At 38.5% G+C, this 12,557-nt stretch overlaps 2 protein-coding genes across 15 annotated transcripts in view; one reads left to right on the forward strand and one right to left on the reverse strand.

Annotated features, from left to right (window-relative positions):
- FLACC1 (flagellum associated containing coiled-coil domains 1) overlaps positions 1 to 7,403 on the forward strand; it is an 87,834-nt gene extending 80,431 nt beyond the window's left edge. The window contains exons 15-16 of one of the 2 annotated variants that reach the window (XM_073645612.1): positions 1,933 to 2,042; positions 6,914 to 7,403. In XM_073645612.1, coding sequence (XP_073501713.1) covers positions 1,933 to 2,042; positions 6,914 to 6,980 — 177 coding nt within the window. In that variant the 3' untranslated portion in view covers positions 6,981 to 7,403. The remainder of the gene's footprint in view (positions 1 to 1,932; positions 2,043 to 6,913) is intronic. The other variant, XM_073645611.1, reaches the window with a different exon arrangement.
- Positions 7,404 to 12,109: 4,706 nt separating this feature from the next.
- The window catches only part of LOC141161541 (caspase-8-like), a 134,339-nt gene continuing 133,891 nt past the window's right edge, over positions 12,110 to 12,557 (reverse strand). For all 13 annotated transcript variants that reach the window (XM_073646480.1, XM_073646477.1, XM_073646485.1 and 10 more), the window contains one exon: positions 12,110 to 12,438. In XM_073646480.1, the coding sequence (XP_073502581.1) occupies positions 12,309 to 12,438 (130 nt within the window). In that variant the 3' untranslated portion in view covers positions 12,110 to 12,308. The remainder of the gene's footprint in view (positions 12,439 to 12,557) is intronic.

Genomic DNA, 12,557 nt, shown 5'->3' on the forward strand with positions numbered 1-12,557 from the left:
CTCAAACCATAACAGTAAAATCTGTACTATAATATGGTGATCCTTCCTTTCTGTCCTTTGCACTGTGCCTCAAAAGTAGTTGCCAATTACGTGTAGGGTATTGGCGCATTCAGGAGAAATTGCACAACAAAATGAGAGGTCAACTTTCTCTTGTTAACCTTGTGAAAATAAACAATTTGGGGCTAAAAGAAAAATTTTTGTGATTTTTTTTTTTTTTATTTTCACGGCTCTACGTTATAAACTTCTGAGAAGCACCTGGGGGTTCAAAGTGCTCACCACACATCTAGAGGGGTCTAGTTTCCAAAATGGGGTCACTTGTGGGGGGTTTCCACTGTTTAGGCACATCAGGGGCCCTCCAAACGCAACATGGCGTCCGCTAATTATTCCAGCAAATTTTGAATTCAAAAAGTCAAATGGCGCTCCTTCCCTTCCGAACCCTGCCATGCGCCCAAACAGTAGTTTTCCGCCACATATTTGGTATCAGCATGTTCAGAAGAAATTGTACATTACAATTTGGGGTCCATTTTTATCTGTTACTCTTGTGGTCTAAATTTAATATTTTGTGAAAAAAAGTTAAATGTTAATTTTTTTCTTCCTCATTGCTTCAGTTCCTGTGAAGCACTTGATGAAGGGTTAATAAACTTCTTGAATGTGGTTTTGAGTTCCTTGAGGGGTGCAGTTTTTAGAATGGTGTCACTTTTGGGTATTTTCTGTCATATTTACCCCTCAAAGTGACTTCAAATGTGATGTGGTCCCTAAAAAAAACATGGTTTTGTAAATTTTGTTGGAAAAATGAGAAATCGCTGGTCAACTTTTAACCCTTATAGCTCCCTAATAAAAAAAAAATTTGGTTCCAAAATTGTGCTGATGTAAAGTAGACATGTGGGAAATGTTATTTATTAATTATTTTGTGTGACATATCTCTCTGATTTCAGGGCATAACAATTCAAAGTTTGAAAATTGCAAAATTTTAAACATTTTCGCCAAATTTCTGTTTATTTTACCAATAAACGCAAGTGATATCAAAGAAATTTTACCACAATCATGAAGAACAATATGTCACGAAAAAACAATCTCAGAATCAGGGGGATCCATTGAAGCGTTCCAGAGGTATTACCGCATAAATTGACAGTGGTCAGAATTGAAAAAATTGGCCCGGTCATTAACGTACAAAGTGGCTCGGTCCTTAAGGGGTTAGTGGAAGTCTGAGCGGTCGGCCCCCCACCAATCCCTTGTTGATATGTGATATCTTATTTTTAACTGGCAATCTGTTCAATGTTCCAGCAATCCAGTGATTTTAATATCATTTGTGCATATGTAGCATTAGGCTAGTAAAGGAAGGGCTCATGTAACGATTTTCTCTTTTTTCTTTTATTTTATATATGTTTCTATTTTGATGGCAAAAGACATAAAATGATCCATCTATCAATAGCAAAAGTTGAGTTTTACAAGCTGAGATGAGGGTCTATGGAAAATCATTCCTAAACCTTCTTCTTTATTTACTTTGGGGACCCATACATGTTTTTATGCTATTAACCGGCATGTACAGTATACAGATCCCATTGACTCTTTGATCCAGATGCACAAAGCACAAAGGAACACACAGCAATAGATAGAAAAGTTATAATATTCTGTAAAATTAAGACTTTATTATGTTTTTAAAATGATAAAATACTTGCGCACAGAGATAATGTGTTTCAGGTTCAGCAGCTACTATGACAAAGAGCTGCAAATCCTAATCTCAATGCCATATAAGTTTTACCATTTTAGATACGTAATAAAACCTTAATTTTATGGAATATTGAATGAACTCTTATATTTTGTTTTGAGGTGTTTGTTTTGGTGCAAAAAATCTAAACAATTAACTAATAGACAAATGTCAGAATTTGATAGCTGAAATGTGTCATTTATGTCTGATGTTCCATTTTTAAGAAAAGTCAAATTGACAAAATAGAGAAAAGCTTTGACCAAAGTGTCAGCAAAGTGGAATCAAAATACAAGAACAGGATCCAGACTCTGATGAACGAGAATGCCGACTTAAGGTAATTTAGTTCCTTTCTTGTTTACCTATAACCAATCTGAACTTTTATTTCTGTCCCTGCCATAAGCAGATTGCAGCCACTGGTCTCAGTGTTTTATACTTAATGAAGAGAATTTTTTTTGATACCTAAAAGCTGTTGTCAAGAAATAGACAAAAAAAAGTCTGCTGATTTTCCTGAAACAGTGCCATATCTTCCCGTAGTCTATATCTGGTAATGCAGATCATCCTTATTCATCATATAAGTGAAAAGAGCTGACCTGCAATACCAGACATACAGTGGGAAAAAAAGTATTTAGTCAGCCACCAATTGTGCAAGTTCTCCCACTTAAAAAGATGAGCGAGGCCTGTAATTGACATCATAGGTGGACCTCAACTATGAGATACAAAATGAGAAAACAAAATCCTGAAAATCACATTGTTTGATTTGGAAAGAAATTTTTTTCAAATTTTGGTGGAAAATAAGTATTTGGTCAGTTACAAACAAGCAAGATTTCAGGCTCTCACAGACCTGTAACTTCTTCTTTAAGAGTCTCCTCTGTCCTCCACTCATTACCTGTAGTACTGACACCTGTTTGAACTTGTTATCAGTATAAAAGACATCTGTCCGCAACCTCAAACAGTCACACTCCAAACTCCACTATGGTGGAGACCAAAGAGCTGTCGAAGGGCACTAGAAACAAAATTGTAGCCCTGCACCAGGCTGGGAAGACTGAATCTGCAATAGGCAAGCAGCTTGGTGTGAAGAAATCAACTGTGGGAGCAATAATTAGAAAATGGAAGACATACAAGACCACTGATAATCTCCCTCGATCTGGGGCTCCACACAAGATCTCACCACGTGGGGTCAAAATGATCTCAAGAATGGTGAGCAAAAATCCCAGAACAACATGGGGGAACCTAGTGAATGACCTGCAGAGAGCTGGGACCAACGTTTCACAGGCTACCATCAGTAACACACTTCGCCGCCAGGGACTCAGATCCTGCAGTGCCAGACGCGTCCCCCTGCTTAAGCCATTACATGTCCGGGCCCGTCTGAAGTTTGCTAGAGAGGATTTGGATGATCCAGAAGAGTAATGGGAGAATGTCATATGGTCCGATGAAACCAAAGTAGAACTGTTTGGTTAGAAACACAACTCGTCATGTTTGGAGAAGAAAGAATGCTGAGTTGCATCCAAAGAACACCATACCAACTGTGAAGCATGGGGGTGGCAACATCATGCTTTGGGGCTGTTTCTCTGCCAAGGTACCAGGACGACTGATCCGTGTACATGAAAGAATGAATGGGGCCATGTATCGTGAGATTTTGAGGGCAAACCTTCTTCCATCAGCAAGGGCATTGAAGATGAAACGTGGCTGGGTCTTTCAGCATGACAATGACGCCAAGCACACCCCGAGGGCAAAGAAGTAGTGGCTTCATAAGAAGCATTTCAAGGTCCTGGAGTGGCCTAGCCAGTCTCCAGATCTAAAACCCTATAGAAAACCTTTGGAGGGAGTTGAAAGTCCTTGTTGCCCAGCGACAGCCCCAAAACATCACTGCTCTAGAGGAGATCTGCATGGAGGAATGGGCCAACATACCAGCAACAGTGTGTGCCAACCTTGTGAAGACTTACAGAAAACGTTTGACTTCTGTCATTGCCAACAAAGGATATATAGCAAAGTATTGAGATGAACTTTTGTAATTGACCAAATACTTATTTTTCACCAAAAGTTGAAAAACATTTCTTTCCAAATCAGACAATGTGATTTTCAGGATTTGTTTTCTCATTTTGTCTCTCATAGTTGAGGTCTACCTAAGATGTCAGTTACAGGCCTCTCTCATATTTGTAAGTGGGAGAACTTGCACAATTGGTGGCTGAATAAATACTTTTTCTCCCCACTGTAGCCCATGGACAGACAATGGTATGTTTAAAAAACAACAACAATTGTTTCTTATCTTGACCAACCCATTTAATACTAATTTGGGGCTCTGGTCAGGCCAGCACTCTTAACATGCATAACTTAGCAGGTTTGCATACATGCCGACAGCTTACTGACCTCCCATGCACAGCTGCAGAGAGAAACCGATTGATCAAGCTGTCATGAAACTAGGGGTGGACATATCATTGGTGCAACCTGTGCAGCTGCACAGGGGCCCAAGAGATAGGGGGGCTAATTTTGCCTCCAAACCAGGTGGAATTGTGCATTATGATGAGCTATTGGACTGAAAAGGGCCCATATATTGCTCTTGCACAGGGGCCCTCTTCTGTCTGTTTTCGCCAGTACATAAAACCATTTTATAAGCTTTAGTGGATAAGCTTATTTTGAAAAAACTAAACCCGCTAGACCCATTGAAGCAACCTCTGTTAATCAGAGATTGGTGTGATTCCACAGAGGAATAAACTTTGAGTCCTGTAATTCATAGGTCTCCGCAAATTAAAACACTTTGTGATTCGATTCGAGAAGATCAGCAAAAAATAAATAAAATGTTGGGTCTATTCCTTAATGCCCTGTAACCTTGGCACTATATGGTCGTGGCGCAGCCAATCATGGGGGCTATCACGGCCAGTATAAAAGATGGGGGCTGGTCAAGGAGCACCATTTTATGCTTGTACTGTGTAGGGATAGGAGGTCAGAGCGCACAGTTAATTCCACCTAGGGATATGAAAAAAGACAAAAACAAAAGATACGAGGGGTGCTCCCTGGTGCAATAATTTTCAGTATCAAAAAAGGTAAGCGTGGATTAAGGTTATTAACCTTATAGAGTTGTGCATATAATAGACACAACTCTACAATGTGTGTGGCTGGGATTTTGAACACCTCTCAGTGGGTGTCAGCTGCTGATCCATTCGGCTGGAATCCTCTGGTCTCTGCAGCCGTCAGAGCAGGAGGTAAATGAATGTGGATGGCTTGGATGAAACAGCCTGGTGCTGGGTGCTGCTCCATAATTGAATGTAAATACCAATTCCAAAAGAATAAAATTTATTGAAAAAAAAACGCGTTTCAGTGCAGGTTTTTCATCTTCATCTGGTTAAATACAATATAGAGAAAATTAGAAATCCTAATGATATACCTCTTTAAGAATGATGTCATTGAAAATGGGTGTATCAATAGGTGTGTGAAATACAAGACTTTGATTGGATAAATATGGAACGGAACAGGATTGGTTGTAACAGTGGCCGTATAGAAAGGTGTGTGGAGTAAGAGACTTTAAATGAATAAATATAAGCAGAATTAGCTCTAACTTACAATATAAGTTTGTCTATGTTGTGCATAACTTGATGAAGGCGCAAACCCTGCACTGAAACGCGTTGTTTTAATAAATTGTTTTACCAAATTTTATACCTTTTGGAATTTATTTTTATGTTCAATTACAGAGCAGCGCGCACCATCCACCTCCACCTAGAGATAGAAAAAGGTCTAATCTGATTAATGTGTCATACTACAGAGCTGAAGCACATTGAAAATGGGAGTAGTAGTCTCAGTCTGTGAATAATAATCCAGATTCCAGTGATATATCGTGCTGTAACTGTATAGCCACACAGTGATTGATCTATGATACGCTGCAGTACTTTACAACAGTACATTACGGCACGTTAATAACAGCTTTGTTTTGTATCCTTCACACAATGCAAACATGGAGGGCAGTGTTAAACTCCTCAGTGACCTTGGCCACTCTCTCGCTCCTTCTCTCCTCTTTTTCTGGCCAATTAGTGGCTTCTCATTATTGCAATTGGTGGCAAATTTATTAAGCGCAAATTAAATTTTGGGGGAAAATATGTCAAGCCTGGCGAATTCAAATTTCAAAAGTTCCTTTTGTTTCAAAAAGTCATATATAACTTAACCACTTCATGACAGGGCGATTTTACGTTGGTTTTTTTTTAGATTCCATTTTTTCCTCTTCCAAGAGTCATAACTTTTTTATCAACATAAATGTATAAGGACTTGTTTTTTTGCGACAAGTTGTACTTTTGAATGACACCATTCATTTTATGTGATGCATTGGAAAGTAGGTAAAACATTTTTTAAGTGCGTTGGAATTGCAATTCCACAATTGCTTTATGTTTTTTTTTATTTACCATGTTCACTATATGGTAAAACTGACCTGGCAATATGATTCCCCAGGTCAGTTTCATTATGCAGATACCAAACACGTATATATATATATATATTTTTTATTTGTGGTGAAAAAGAAATTCAGGAATTTGTAAATAAAAATAATTTTTTTGGTGTTTCTCGCCATTTTCGGAGACCTGTAACATTTTTAATTTTCGGGATATGGGGCTGAGTGAGGGCTTGTTTTTTTTCTCCTTCAGCTGACATTTTTACTGATACCATTTTGGGGTAGATATGATGTTTTGATCGCCTCTTATTGCAATTTTGCGAAGGCCAAAAAAAACATTCTGCATTTCAAATTTTTTCTCGTTACACCATTTACCGATCTGATTAATTTGTATTATTTTGATAAATTGGACTTTTCTAAGTGCAACGATAACAAATATGTGAATTTTTTTTATTGTTTTATTTTTATTGTGGTAAAACGGGGTGATTTGAACTTTTGTTTTTTTTCAAATATTTTTAAAAACCTTTCTCTCACTTTTTACTGTATTTGTTGAAGCTGCAATCATCCGATTGCTTGTGCTATACATTTCAGTGCATCAGCATTGCTATGTATAGAGAAAACCACAATCTCCTGTGAACGTCAGCTAAATGCTGGCTTTCACAGGAGCATTGTAATGACAAGCACGGCTGCCATGGCATCCCATCGGCGCCTCGCGATCGTGTCACGGGTATGCCAATGGGCACGTGGAATGACTTGTGTTCAATCATCAGGTTCTGACATCTTGTGGTCGTATTACTTTTTCTCACTTCTGTGTTTTGTTTTATTTTGTATAGGAGAAAACTTATTGCAAAAAGTGAACAACTTTACAGTCAGAGAAACAAAGAAATTACTGGAAGGTGAAGAATGGATGCCCATGGATTATTCTGGGTTTATTAAGTCTCATCCTTCAAGATACTTCTTTACAGCTGTTCATTTTCAATGGGTTGAAACTTCCTTCAGCCTAAACTCCTTGTAAAGACAAATTATAGTCTGTGTGTAGTCATAAGCTGAAAGGATTATATTATATGTTTTGGTTCACTTTTAAGATCACTGAATGATGATTAAAGAATGTCGTAATTTCATACAATTCATATTAATTTGGGAATTGAATGATTTTGTACGTTACCATAATTTTTTAAAACCGTAGTTCAGTTAATAAATATCAATATAAATGGAAACAAAAGAGTTCAATAGGGTCTTATCCGAAGATAAAAACAATTTGGTGAAGGAGGTGCTCGCTTGTTTACACAACAATAGTATCAGCTGCTGCAACCTCATGGGTTAAAAAACTGGTAAAGTGCCCAAAAGGAACAAGTGGTTCCTTTGGGCTGCTGATAGAAATCCAAAGGAAGATTCCAGGAAAAAGGATAAGTAGCGATGCGGTTTATTATTAACGCATTTCAAAGTCATTCGACTTCATCAGGGTTTGTGTTTTCTCCTGATGAAAAAGTCGGATGAATTCGAAACGCGTTGATAATAAACCGTATCGCTACTTATTCTGTTTCCTGGAATCTTCCTTTGGATTTCTATCAGCAGCGCCGAGGATCCACTAAATACAAATGGAAAAGCAGAAATAATTGTAAAGTGTTATAGTGTAAATGACATTACTAATTGTAGTTATAACTTACATAAAAGAGTGACCTACAACAGATCGCCACTGTTTTCGCTTCTACAGTGTTCTGCTGTTCGGCCCTTTGCCAACTGGCTTCAGCTTCCTCCTGTGTAGATGGGTGGCTCCTCTGCAGAGGGGAATTGACGCCAGTGGCCAGAAAAAGACAAAACATTGCGCAGAAGTTAGGACATCGGCAATCTGCACACGACAAGCTTTCTTGAACAAAGCCTGATGTCATAATGCAGCGAAGAGATCAATTTGTATACAGAGGGTGTCGCTAAGCATTAAGGAGGCAGACTTTCATGAAAATTTGTGTCCTGCGCAGACATCTTAACACCTTTACATATTAAGTAAAACTTGGATTTTTCTGGAATACAACACTGGATTACAGATAAGAGGTATCATTTTATTCAGCTTCCTATGACCTACATGCCCGTATAGACTGCTTAGGATTCTACTGATAGATTCCCTTTAAGCCCCTTTACATTTGATAAGACTGAACTGCTTGTATACTCTGCCTGGTTTGTATTAATTTAAAAAAAAAAAATCAGAAGGCATCTGATATGAGACATACAGGGAGGACTTTTTTCAGCGGTCTATAACCTGTATGAGCATATTAATAGTTCAGTCAGGTCAAATGTGGTGATAGATTCCCTTTAAATTAATCATTCCACCTTTCTTCTGACAAATAGGGCATTTGTGTTAAATCATTTGTAACTAAAATTTTCTTTGCATGATTTTGTTTCTAGAGTTACTAAACATTTTTTTCACTAATTTTTATGATGTGCCATTAAAAAGCCAGAATTTTTTTTCCTTCTCTTATAACTGGAGCTGCCACTGCCAGGGCTATGCTGGGACTAGGTAGACCCAGCTGCATGCTCATATGACCTTTCACCCGACAATCTTGGGACTTTCTAAAACCAATGAAAGCAGTGACATATGAGTGCAGTTCTCATGATCATAACTAACATTTATAGGTCTCATTGCAAAGTGAGGTAGGTCACTACCACCTAATGAATGGAAGCTGAACCAGCAGCAAAGGCAGCAATAGTTAAAGGCACGGGTAATACCGACTCATATTAAAGAATTCATATTGCTTTGCCACATAGCAGAAAGTCACCAGTGTTATCCCACTGAAAAAGATACAGTATTCTTGCACCAGAGTAGGTGCTGTCAACATGTGCTGATCCCCATCTGAATGGAGCAGTGGCAGGACAAGGGCAACACTGATCCATCCATCCATTTTTATAGGACTTCCAGAGATAGTACAATGCAGTGTTTGGGTTTTTACAGCAGTCCCATACAAAATGGATGGAGAGGTGGTGCACATGCCTGACCATTGCCTTATTTAGACGGGACTCTACAGAGCCCAGTTCTCTGGATCGGTGTTGGTCCTAGCAGCAAGAACTCCACCGATCAGCATGTTATCACCTATCCTATGTATAGGTGAAAACTTCTAAAAATGGAAATAACCAATTAACTGAGCTTTATTTCTATAAAATTCACATCATTCTTGTAAAACTATGGCCCATTTACAGTGTCCAATGTTGGGTCTTTAATCAGCACCGATCGACTGTCAAGTCATTACATGGGCTGACAAGCAGTGACAGAGACAGAATAATTGCTTATACAACCATTCAGTCCATGTATACTATCCATGATATCAGAAGTACATGCCTTGTTTACACGAAGTGATGTGCTGGCGATAATGATTTTTTGGCATGGATAAAAAATCCAATCATTAGACGAATGAGAGCTTTGAGTGATTGCTGGCAAGATTACAATGGCAAATAATTGGGCACAAACTACGAATACTCTTTCACTGATTATCAGCTTGTGAACAAGGGTCTTAATTTCTTTAGCTGCTTATGAGCCCTAACCTTTATAAGTGTTCAATAACACAAATGGCATGGGAACTATTTTTGTAAAATGTATTTATATGTAATTTTTATTAAATTCACACTAGTCAGAAAACACCATCTCAGAAATAATACATAAGACCATTAGCACAACCAATGATTTTGTATTACATACACAAATCTCACAGTTAAAAAGTATTTCACATTATAGTTACATTTCATCACTAAACTTCATGCTAATGTGTATAAGCGCCTTCAGTTATGAAGGGCACGTCAGTGATTTGCTTTACAGCAGGGACAACTGGACTAGACAGCCTGTCTGACAAAAATATGGTGATATCTGCCAAACAGGGACTGCAAGCATGTCGAGGGCTCATTGGCCTGTACTATGTAAGATTTTTTTTTTTGTATGTAGATGGTGAAAAAAGTAAAATCAAACATAAAATTGATTTACACAGTACTTTGTTTTCTGTAGCTATATTCCTTTTAATGACACAATTGCTTTGCTTTCCCTTTTGACTAATAAATAATAAGATGCTCGAAAATGATAGGTGCTCTGTAAACTGTATTTTGTGCTCTGTAAACAGTATTTTAAGTGGACTGCCAATATGAATATTAAAGGGGTTGTCCAGGATTAGTATAATTCTTGCATTGGCCATAAATGGTGACATTACTGCAAATAAAGTAATTTTGGATTGGATTTTTCTTCAAAATTTTGCTGCAAGGTTCACAAAATTATTTATGAGCCAAGACTACATATAAATTTGCACGGCTTTACACAGTGGCCGCCTGAATGTGTCACATGGCTTCTTCCTCTGATCTGGTACTTATAGCTCTAGCAACAAGACCAATTATAGCCAATGCAAATATTATACCCCCATCAGTTAGCTCAGCCCATGCACTTTTACACTTATACTTTTTGTCCATTTTGCTTACACACCTTGTATCACACCTGTCTCAGAAAAAAAGCTCTTACTGCTCTTTCTTGTGCCAATTTGCTTACTCCACCATGTAGCACCAGATATGACAATTTAGTACCTAAACTGATTAGGATAAAATGAAGACCCTGACAGTAAAGCAGCTCATGTATTTCCTTTGACTTTGGATTCATTCAAACGTCCGTTGTTTCCATGTACAAGAAAAACAGACCAATTATTCTGATCTGACTTTTATCAGAGTGTGGTTCAAGTGCCATCAGTTTTTCTTCTTCGTGGAGAGATAAGAAAGAAAAAGTTTCTCCACCTTCTCCATTGACAGTCAGTGAAATTCGGACCGCACTCAGATGTCAGCCGAATGTTGTCTGATTTTTTCCATGGACCCATTGACTTGCATTGCCAATTTTCATCCGACATTCGGATTAAAATCGGACATGTCTCTGTGATTTTCTGCAGACCTCTCGGTCCGCAAAGAGTCACAGACATGTGAATGGCCCCATAGACTATCACAGATATGAGTGCTATCAGTGAAAACCACGGATAACACTCATACACGAAAAACGGAAGTCTAAATGAGCCCTTATAGAGACTCTAAGGGTATGTGCCCACGATGCAGAAATGCTGCATATTTTTTCCCCTTCTCCCTGGCAGGAAAAACGCATGCGGTTTTTACATGCGTTTTTCCCGCCAGGTAGAAGCGTTTGTCAAGCGTTTTTGCATGCGGGTTATCAAGTGCTTTTCCAAGCGATTTTAGCATCACTTGGAAAAGTGCTTGACAACTTGTTCACACTATATAAATCCATGTAACCGGCATGGATTTTATATAGTGTGACCAAGTTAGTTAAAAAAAAAAAAAAAAGAATAAGAATGGTAAAAAATAAAAAATAAAAGATTATACTTACCTTCCTATGGCCCCCGGTGTTTTCTCTGCTGCGTCCGGTGTCTTGGGCGGTTCATGGTGGTGTGAAGGACCTGCGGTGACGTCATTCAGTCATGTGACAGGTCACATGACTCAATGACATCATGGCAGGTCCTTCACAACAACGCGACCCATACAGCAGACCAGACGGAGGGCAGAAAACACCGGGAGGACATCGGAAGGTAAGTATAATCTTTATTTTTTATTTTAAATTCTTTTTTTTACAGTTTCTATGTTACCCAGGTCTTGAGGAGAGTCTCCTCTCATCCAGACCTGGGTACCACCCGCACATTGAACCCTGTGATATCCGCATGTACAGATGCAGTGATCCGGATGTCACGAGATCCAATGCAAGTCAATGGCGGTGATTACGCTGCGTGTACGCAAAACTAATGGACATGCTGCGTATTTTTCCGCAATGATAATCCGCAGCGGAAATTTCCGCAGCATGTGCACAGCACATGCGGATTATCATTGGGGACCATTGGGCACGTATTGCCAAGCGTTTAAGCGTTTTCGCTGTGGAAATTCCGCAGCAAAAACGCTTGAAAAACGCATAGTGGGCACGCAGCCTAAATTTCACTGTGTAACAAATTACAATTGTGCTGGTTGTGCAAGAGTAATGGTCCCACAAGTGAATCCACATATATCTGTTCTCAAGGAAGTTAGGTCAAAGTGTTTATTCCTTAGGTCACCAGAGATGAACAGAATAGTAGCAGTCTCTGGTGATCAGTAATATCCATAATAAATGTTGTGGTTTAGAGGATATCATTTTTCAAGGACCACATAGTCACTGGTATAAATAGTGAAGATGAAGCAGCAATAGAAGCTTCCCTCTTGTAGATGGATGTAAAAATTCATGAACTAACTGAAGACCAGTTTTTTGGTTAGTGTTGTCCATGGTTGTGGCATCTGTGTTGCACCGAATTTGTCAGCTCGTTTTTGGCTCAGTTCAAGGTTCACCTTTGTTAGAGTTGAAATTATATCTTCTTGCCTAGAAAACAGTAAGACATTTACTGATTTGTGAAACAATGTTAAGTATTTGTTTAAAAAATAACCTAGACACAATATGCAATCCTTCACCACAGTGAAAAGAAAACTAAAATATAAAAA

This window comes from Phyllobates terribilis, unplaced genomic scaffold (genome assembly GCF_046119375.1).
Source record: "Phyllobates terribilis strain yellow unplaced genomic scaffold, ASM4611937v1 Scaffold_9__5_contigs__length_417890890, whole genome shotgun sequence".
In the NCBI taxonomy this organism is placed as follows: Eukaryota; Metazoa; Chordata; class Amphibia; order Anura; family Dendrobatidae; genus Phyllobates; species Phyllobates terribilis.